Source organism: Engystomops pustulosus, chromosome 7 (genome assembly GCF_040894005.1).
Source record: "Engystomops pustulosus chromosome 7, aEngPut4.maternal, whole genome shotgun sequence".
Lineage (NCBI taxonomy): Eukaryota > Metazoa > Chordata > Amphibia > Anura > Leptodactylidae > Engystomops > Engystomops pustulosus.
In genome coordinates this window covers 22874918-22885257 of record NC_092417.1, presented here as the reverse complement: position 1 = coordinate 22885257, position 10340 = coordinate 22874918, and the positions used below count along the sequence as shown (strand labels likewise).

Genomic DNA, 10340 nt, shown 5'->3' with positions numbered 1-10340 from the left:
AAGGTGGTTAACACAGAAACGTTGCCACATTCTCTATAAATCACCACTTTTTTTTAACTACTGGAGCGCTGCCTGCATTTCTTCCATTGCTATCGCTGTACATAGCTTTATCCGAATTGTAAATTCCATTATTACATTCCCTGGATCTGTGCACATCAGTGCCCTCTTCATAACTATAAATATCCAAAGTGTCAAAACCTTTTACTTTTATTATTCACCTTACAATAATCACACAAGACAAAGTAATGTGCACATAACTTTTATTAATGCAGTAATTTGGAAAATGATGGGGTCTTGGTTAACTCCTTTGACTGATTTTACCTTGTTGGCCAAAATGCAACAATTCAAAAAGGGGTCAAAGAAGTTTTAAGCTCACAACCCTCGTCAAGGGGCCCCATCTCTTGTGAGGCCCTACACTAAACTACCAAAACAAAAAATAAGAAAATAATAAAAAAGCTAATCTAATAGTCCAGAGTCTCAACGTCCACTTATAATATCCATCAGCCAGGGAACTGCACCCTCCGATCATCAGCAATGGTCACAAATGGTGCAGGAGGTCCAGTAGATCCGGGTAGACTTCTAGGCTCTGGCAGGGTGAGCTGGTTGATGTGAAGCCGTTCACCCATTCTGGAAGCCCTGAAGACCACTGCATCCACAGAACTTCCATAGCCCCCAATATCTACAACTACAAACCTGTAGTCACTATCAGCCAAAGCCAACAAAACCACAGGGAGATATTCTTTATAATTGAATGATTGGGACCCTGAGTGAGTCGCTTCTTCAAACGAATGTGTTTCCCATCCAGCACCCTAATGAAATTCGGAAACTGTTCTGAGTCCAGGAAAGCGTCAGATATCCGGATCCAGTCTTCAGCAGTCGGCTCAGGCATCACCGCAGGTCTCAGCCGCCCCCATATCACTTTGTAGGTCGCTCTCACAATTAACGAAATGCTGGAAACACCGAGCAGGAACTCAAGAAACCTAGAAATTAAAAGATAAAATCATTACTATTGGGAAAAAAAAAACTTCCTCTGGTGTGACAGACCGCCTTATGTTCTTGTCCTAAAACCGGAGCCCGATCGCAGGTCCGCTAAAAGATGGTCTACAGAACGAACAGAGATCCGAGCAGCAATGGAGTCCTACTTCGCTCTCAGAAAAGTAAAAATGGAGTCTGGGCCGGTCACGTGACCAAATTTGAGGATGTTGCACAAGCTTTTGTCATCATGTGTCATTATTTGGCAGTCCGCCGGATTTTATATGGATACGGTATCGGTACGGTGCCATATGTGCACATACGGATAAAAAAAACGTCACGTTTATACAGGCTTAGACTACATTCACACGAACGTATGGGGGATGTATATAAGTCCTCCATACACGGAAATGGGCTCGCGGCGCCCTACGGGAGCGCTACGGTGCAGCACGTGCGGCACCGTGCCGTTCCGTAGTCGGGAGAAAGATAGGACATCTCCTATCTTTCCCCGTAATACGACGCCGCGGCCATATATCGCTATGGAGAGGGGCAGGGGTGAGCGGCGCTCATCCCCTCCTCCTCTCCCCGGCGCTGATATAAGGCATACATCGTGTGAATGTAGCCTTATGCGGCACCGAAATACAGGACTGGAGAAATCACACGTTTGTGTGCATGGACCCTAAGTGCTTAACTACGGGGGAATCATACAGCACTTATTTCTATCGCTTAATCCCCCTAGTGTTCCTGCATAAAACCCCCACTGCATCCTTCATCTTTTATCCAAAAAAATAGAGAACTTCTCCCCCCCCTCCCCCTCCTGTCAGTATTCTCTCCCCCATCAAAACTCCATCCTGATCCACTGATTTCTCCATATGGCAGATCCCCGTTACCTCCTATCAACCTCCTGGTGCCCATTTATAGGAATGTACATGAAATACATATGTAACACTTTACTAATGTTCCCTAACCATTTCATTGTCGTGTCATTTTTGTATATATATATTTACTTCCCCTTCCTTTCTCCTTCCCTTCTCTCCTCTCTCCTTGTTTTCCATTATTTCTAGCTTCTTATAGTAAAATCCCTCTTTCCAGGCATTCTGAGGCGGTGAATTAAAAAGCCACGTTTTGTTACTGTGAGTTATCCTAACATGTAACATTGCTTTGCAAACATCACGCCTGGTGTTTCAGCCTCATGGGTAAAAAAAAATGTATGTTTTATCCGTTTTTTTGCGGACCCATGGACATTTAGTTCCCTCCATTATCCGCATCAGTGAAATGAATAAGACATATTTTTTCATTCTTCCACGGACAAGGGATCAGTGAAAATACAATCCAAAGTGAAAACCCCCATAGAAATCAATGGACTTTTGAGGCATCCGTGGAAATCACTGAACCATGAACGTGAAAAACAACGCCAATGTGAAAGAGCCCTTAGTCCAGGATAACAGCAGGTAAATCAAATCCAGTGACTTAAATTAGTAAATCCCTACTGGGCAAATTAGTTCCAACCAGCCCAAGCCCTTCACCGGTGGTCCATCCCCACACCCAGCGCCCAACAGCTGCAGTGATGACCCACGGCGAGCAGAGCACGTGGACAGCGCAGCACAGGTCGAGGTACTCCAAACGTTAGCTCTTCATACATTTGACCAGTTGCCCTCGGTTTCTCAGCTCGTGGTCCACAGGTCGGGAACACCAAGCAGTAATGTCACACCAGGGCTGTAACCAGCCAGTCAGGGCAAGACCGCAAAGAGACACTCAATCCTCTCAACTCGTCAGGTCTGAGATCAGCAAAGCAGAGATTCCATAGCTAGGTAAGGTGCACAAATCAAACCATGATTTCTTGCTGCAGATGATGTGAGGCGGAGCGGTGAGGACTAACCTGTGTAATCCCATCACCTGATCCTGCCTCTACCACAGGAACATTTTGTAAAAACTCAGATGTGTCTAATAGATAATAATAGGGATAAGCGCTGAACTCACCTTCACCAATCAATGAGACAGCGTCTATGATATTCTGTAGCCCGGGCAGAGATCATATGGTCCAGCCGGCTGCTGTTATGGTCCTCACTGAGGTCATCACCTCCACCTGTGGCTGGTATAGGAGAAGCCCTGGAATAGTCTCCTGTCCTCAGATGTTAGTGGGGTCTTCCTTGCCTCTGCAGATGACAGCAGGGTGTGCAGGGGGACGGTCTGATGATAGTCCACTTCCTCAGACTAGGAGAGAAGATACAGAAATGAGATGGATCATGAGAACAGGACTTATCTGCACAATGATTGTCCTGAGAGTAGATAGTATCTGTGCTCCAGCAGAGCTTTAGTGTTCTCCACCTGACATTGAGTGCACATAGAAACCTATATCTGACAGCTATAAATATCCCAGTAGATTCTCATCTTTCCTATGTACTTACTGGTCTCATAACATATGGAGGCTGCGCTCTTCCTGATGATATATCCGACCAGTTGATGTCTGCAAAAAACGGATGTTGGCTTATTGTTTCGCAGAACTTCTACTTTGGTGGCAGAAAACCTGTGATAAAATAATAGGAAACTGTAGATCTGTGATGGAGAACTCATCATACATTACATATCCCATAATGACTGCAAGAGATTGTGTTACTTTTATCCCACCCTAGAAAGAGTTGACTGATAACTTTACCTCTAACTTTTATAACCTGAATGTATATCACAGGCGCTAAACTGAGAAGACCAGACTTGTATTCCTCACCTCTGGGGCCATGTAGCCGACAGTCCCTGCAAGATCCGAGATCTTCATGGAGGGATGGATGTTGGTGGCTGCCAGGCCAAAATCTGCTATCTTTATGTGGCCGTCGCTGTCCATGAGGATATTTTCAGGTTTTAGATCTCTGTGAAGATATAGAAGGTCAGTATGTAAGGATTGTACATGGAGTTGTGGACGGCTCCATCTCTAAGGATGTAACAAAGAACTGCACTATGGGATCATACACACTGACACGAAGCCTCTACCACAGTGTATTACTGTGTGACTGGAGATAATCATGGACGTCATGGACCTCTATGGAGATACTGTTATGGCTCCATACTAGAGGACCTATAACATGACTGTGTGCATGATCCCAAAAGTGTCACCTCCTATAGGATCCGCCCCCATCTGATATTATTATATTCTATAGATACCGATGTATGATGCCCCTCTCGTGCAGATACTGCAGCCCGCAGATGATCTCAGCTGAAATGAATCTGATGGTCTCGATGTCACATGGGGCTCTCTGCTGGATAATCACCTGGAGGAGACAGAGGGGCGTGAGCGTTGTCCGAATATATCACTAGGTCACTGAGAACTTATTCAGTTAGTGATCAAAGCTGCGGTAACTGTGGGAGTCTCCCTAAACGTCATGTCTGTCTGCAGCTTCCATCACTCCTAGATGTGTCTAGTAGATAATAATAGGGATCAGCGCTGAACTCACCTTCACCAATCAATGAGACAGAGTCTATGATATTCTGTAGCCCGGGCAGAGATCATATGGTCCAGCCGGCTGCTGTTATGGTCCTCACTGAGGTCATCACCTCCACCTGTGGCTGGTATAGGAGAAGCCCTGGAATAGTCTCCTGTCCTCAGATGTTAGTGGGGTCTTCCTTGCCTGCAGGGTGTGCAGGGGGACGGTCTGATGATAGTCCACTTCCTCAGACTAGAAGAGAAGATACAGAAATGAGATGGATCATGAGAACAGGACTTATCTGCACAATGATTGTCCTGAGAGTAGATAGTATCTGTGCTCCAGCAGAGCTTTAGTGTTCTCCACCTGACATTGAGTGCACATAGAAACCTATATCTGACAGCTATAAATATCCCAGGAGATTCTCATCTTTCCTATGTACTTACTGGTCTCATAACATATGGAGGCTGCGCTCTTCCTGATGATATATCCGACCAGTTGATGTCTGCAAAAAACGGATGTTGGCGTATTGTTTCGCAGAACCTCTTCCGCTTTGTAGGTGACTTGCAGAAAACCTGTAATAAAATAATAGGAAACTGTAGATCTGTGATGGAGAACTCATCATACATTACATATCCCATAATGACTGCAAGAGATTGGGGCCCAATTACTTACAATGTCGCTCGAGTTCACAAGTGCATTGTCCGTCTATAATGCAGCGTGCGGCGATTCACTAAGATCGTGTGCCAGAAATCATGAATGTGTCGCTTCTCCGCTCAGGTCCTATATGGTTTACCATCTTTTTTGTGTTGCATCTTTAACATAGGGCGTGCGACACAATTTCAAAGTTAAATTGCGCGCTCAGTCCGTATCAGTAGGAACATCCGACTGCACGCCCCCTAATATGTGTCACATGGAAGCCACCGCAGCTGCGCCACAAAAGGGTCGCATGTACCACAATCGCACTGCACACACTTCTTAAATACCTGTACAAGCCGTTTTAGCCATGAAGAACGCGAACAATGCGACTAAAGTGCGGCGCAAAGCCCTTAGTAAATGAGCCCCGTTGCGTTACTGTTATCCCACCCTAGAAAGATTTGACCGATAACTTGACCTGTAACTTGTTACATACCATTGAAATGAATGGGACATAACATTAGATATATCAGCATCTACTTATTACACGTCTATCATTAGAAGCCGGACCCAGTCATAGCCCTATTAGACTTTCTGGGTGTCTTTGTGCTACAAGTCTATATACTCACCCCCTCTAGGATGTTCTTTATCTGTGGATCCAGGTTCTTGGGACACTTAAATTTCTGGATGGATCTCAAGACTTTATTTGAGTTTTCTCCCTTGTGGAAAGGAAAGTGTCCCGTGGCCAGTTCATAGAGGATCACCCCAAATGAGAAGAAGTCTACGCTGGAGTTGTAGTTCTTTCTCTGCTGAACCTGTAAAATCATATTGGAGGATTAATCACATGATCAAGATATAACCTGGATGTATCATAGGCGCTAAACTGAGAAGACCAGACTTGTATTCCTTACCTCCGGGGCCATGTAGCCGACAGTCCCTGCAAGATCCGAGATCTTCATGGAGGGATGGATGTTGGTGGCTGCCAGGCCAAAATCTGCTATCTTTATGTGGCCGTCGCTGTCCATGAGGATATTTTCAGGTTTTAGATCTCTGTGAAGATATAGAAGGTCAGTATGTAAGGATTGTACATGGAGTTGTGGACAGCTCCATCTCTAAGGATGTAGCACAGAACTGCACTATGGGATCATACACACTGACACGAAGCCTCTACCACAGTGTATTACTGTGTGACTGGAGATAATCATGGACGTCATGGACCTCTATGGAGATACTGTTATGGCTCCATACTAGAGGACCTATAACATGACTGTGTGCATGATCCCAAAAGTGTCACCTCCTATAGGATCCGCCCCATCTGATATTATTATATTCTATAGATACCGATGTATGATTCCCCTCTCGTGCAGATACTGCAGCCCGCAGATGATCTCAGCTGAAATGAATCTGATGGTCTCGATGTCACATGGGGCTCTCTGCTGGATAAAATCCCGGAGTTCTCCTCCAGTGATGCACTCCATCACAAAAAACATGTAATCCTGGAGAAAGGAGAAAAATCATAAGACAGGGACATTCAGTGTCCTGGCCGCCCAGATCTGCCTCCATCTAGAAGCCTCACAAGCGCTGAGGAGGCATCTGCTGATAGAGGAGACAATCTATGGAGACAAGTGGGAGGATCCTACCTGGTTCTGTAAGGTGGAGAAGCAATGGGTAAAGAGATGACTTTGTGCTGTGTCTTCCAGGACCTGGCGCTCGGTGAGGATGGAGTCTCTATCCTCTTCCAGTAAAACCCTCTTCTTTACCATTTTCACTGCAAGTTTTTCCCTGCAGGAGGGGTGCGAAGCCGACATCACCTGGAGGACACAGAGGGGCGTGAGCATTGTCCGGCCTATATACAGAGGGGGGGGAGCGTTGTCCGGATATATCATGAGGTTACATATCATAGACGCAGGGATATATGGGGCACAAAATCTGGTAGTGCCCCCATAATGTTGATTATATTTTCTATACAGTATAAGTAGCTGCGGTAACTGTGGGAGTCTCCCTAAACTTCATGTCTGTCTGCAGCTACCATCACTCCCCCGATGCAAAACTTGGCCCCAAATAAGGAGTAAAGTGAAAATATAAAATTTGATAGACATAAGGGCAGATTTATCAGGGCTTGTAAGCCTGAAAATTGCTGTACACAGTATAGTATAATCCCTGACACCAGTCAGTCCTCAATGCCCTGCGCACACTGCCCCCAGGGAAAAAAAATGTACTCACCTTCCCGCACTCACCGCGACTCCACTTCTCCTCCCTCCTATCTTCAGCAGTATTGCGATCCAGCTTTGTGCGAAGGTTCGGCACCCACACTATGATGTCATAGGTGCATGCGGTGCCGGGTCACAATTCTTGCTGAAGATAGGGGCACAGAGAAGAGGAGCCACTGTGAGCGCTGGAAGGGGAGAACTTAAGTTACTTTTTGAATGTGCTGGGGCTGACCAGATAACAGGGGGAGGGGGGAAGCTGCATATAAACTTGGGGGGAAGGAGCTGCCTATAAACTGGGGGGAAGAAGCTGCCTATATATGGGGGGGGGGAGCTGTCTATATACTGGGGAGATTGGTGGTGGGGAAAAGCTGTCTATATACTGAGGAGTGGGGGTAAGCTGCATATATACTGGGCGGGGGGAGCTGCCTATACACTGAGGAGTGGGGGTAAGCTGCATATACACTGGGAGGGGGGAGCTGTCTATACACTGGGAAGTGTAGTGTGGGGGGGCTTATTATAAACTGGGTAGTGAGGGGCTGCCTATACACTGGGGAGTGGGAATCTGCCCATTTGCGTGGGGGAAGTTGCATATATACTGGGGTGTGTGTGTGGGGGAGAACTGCCTATATACTGTTGGAGGGGTAGCAGCCTATATAGTGGCTTGTATGGAGAGGGCTCTGCCATGTTGTCTGTGCTTCTCAGTAATAGCATGAGGAAGCATCACTGTGCTATGCTGCCCCCTACTGCTCAAAATAATTTCCTCTCCTCCAATCGGGGGTGGGGGCAGATAATTATTGCAATGTTCCTGCTGCTGTTTCCTCAAGGTCCTGCACAGGATAACAGAGCGACTGTAACATCCGCAGAGTCTTGTGGTGTGTAAGCTGAGCGCCCCCTACTGCTGGTGATAGATGATGTAGTGTGAGGTGCAGGAGCCCTGGTGTGAATGGAGACTTACTGTATCATCAGTGGTCACTTACCTGTCCATAACTGCCTGATCCCAGCTCCTTATGGAAAGTCAGATCTTCCAGCCTGAGAGGGGCGGCCGCTCCATCTACTCCTCCTGATGGACCGGGCTCAGGTTCTCCTTGAGGAGAGAAAATCAGTGTTAGGATCTCCTAGTACATTATATAGGGGAGATGGGGGGAACTTTCTATATAAATTGGGATTGGTTGCTATGGGCAACACAAACGGATTTTCTTACAGACATCCAATATTTCCTCCTCCTGGGGCCATAATGTAGCATTGGGGATATAGGGACACGATGGAAAAGTTTCCTGACAATAATAAGATTTTGGCGCCACTCCTGTCTACAGGTTGTGTGTGGTATTACAACAAAGCCCCATTCATTATAATAGAGCTGAGCTGTAATACCAGACACGGCCACTGGACAGGTGCGGCGCTGTCTCCGCTATTTCACCAATACTTGTACTTTTCTACCTGTCTGCACTTTGCTGTTTCTCCTTTGTCTCTTGAAGTTCCGGCTTTCGGACAGACAGTCGGATGTAGATGTCAGACCTGTCTCCTCTCTCTGTCTCTTCCGGACTTCCCTCTTCTTCTCGCCATCTTGGGGTCTCTGTAAGACGGCGCTCTCATATACTCCTCCCTTATGGGAGGTCTGGTCTTCCGGAAGCCCTGATGATGTTGTGGGGGGCTTCTTCTCATCATTAGGTTCCGGTATAATTAGTGGAACCCTCTTCTTGTGAGGTGGGATTTCCTCCTCCCTATCGCTCCGCACCTCACGTTTTCGCTTTCTCGAACGCTTCATGTTCGCCAAGAGCAAAACCAAATCGCTTCTTCCCAGTAGGAGGTGAAGAAACACAAATGATTCTGGCCTTCTATTTCCATGAAGCTGGTGAGACTGTGATGTCATAATGCATTGTGACCTCACGGGATTCCGTATGACATCATAGAGCTATTTACATATTCACAGCAGCCATAAAGCACAGCTCCAGGTCTATAGACTATGGAGTGATGAGAGTCTTATCATGTATCGTCTATATAATAATACATGACTACAGGACAGAACTGGGAGGACGTTCTCTGTATATACCGCCATCTTGTACTTACCGTATTACATTCATCTATTACTCCAGCGTTACACACAAGTGTGCGGACAAGGTGCCGCTGCTTCTAGACTTTATACAGAGTCTAGAATATTACACAGTAATAAGTGTCTGAGAGCAGACACTGAGACACCAGTCGCTTAGAAAATGCAGACTCGTAGCGTTTATTAGCGCACAGACACATATAGAAAACACCGAAAATCATCTGCATAGGGGCCTGAAAAGCTGATAAGATACTGCAATACTATAGGCCATATTGAATATACCAGAACATCCTCTTTAAGACATTCTTCCAAAATGCTGATGCACTATGCACCGTTTCTTCCAGAGGCCTTGTTCTCATATACACAGAATGTTTCCACTATTATCCTTGCGTTCGCTTTGTATATGTCACGACATGGCCTTCACGCGGAGAAGCTACTGAAAGACAAAGTAAACAGAGAGGACAAAGTGGTTTCTAAACAGTTCACACAAAATGATGTTTGAATCATGACATGGCTGGACAGTGATCAGCATGACCCCCGGCTAAGATAAGATGGCGTCCACTTGGCCCATAATGGCGTCTGTAGAGGAATATATCTCTCACAGCAGCACTCCAAAGTAGTGCAAAAATCAATAGACCTTATTCCATAGTGCTACAACTGAAGCCTTTCTCAAGCATATATATATATATATATATATATATATATATATATATATATATATATATATGGGGCACAGTGTGGATAGCTGTAGTGTGTGCGGAATATATATATATATATATATATATATATATATATATATAGCACAGTGTGGATAGCTGTAGTGTGTGCGGAATATATATATATATATGGGGCAGAGTTTGGATAGCTGTAGTGTGTGCGGAATATATATGTAAGGGCACAGTGTGGTCAACTGTGTTGTGAGTAGAGATCAGATAGTCTAAAAAAATATTTCACAGCAATGATAAAACCACAAACCCCTTCCCTTCTTTGTGGTTAAAATTCTGTAGAGTTAAAAAAAATGTAACGGTAAAGTTCCAATAATACAGATTGTGAAAATTT

At 45.5% G+C, this 10340-nt stretch overlaps 1 protein-coding gene across 1 annotated transcript; it reads right to left on the bottom strand.

The window, feature by feature from the left end:
• Positions 1-252: 252 nt before the first annotated feature.
• LOC140068697 (protein kinase C delta type-like) lies at positions 253-9027 on the bottom strand. The gene is made up of 13 exons (XM_072114091.1): positions 8672-9027; positions 8212-8318; positions 6665-6835; positions 6366-6520; positions 5936-6074; positions 5654-5839; positions 4835-4963; positions 4419-4640; positions 4129-4235; positions 3698-3836; positions 3381-3499; positions 2953-3186; positions 253-980 (listed from the first exon to the last, which is right to left on the bottom strand). Exons 1-8 carry the CDS (start codon positions 8997-8999, stop codon positions 4515-4517), a joined length of 1341 nt encoding a protein of 446 aa, XP_071970192.1. The 5' UTR covers positions 9000-9027; the 3' UTR covers positions 253-980; positions 2953-3186; positions 3381-3499; positions 3698-3836; positions 4129-4235; positions 4419-4514.
• Between the last annotated feature and the right edge of the window lie 1313 nt (positions 9028-10340).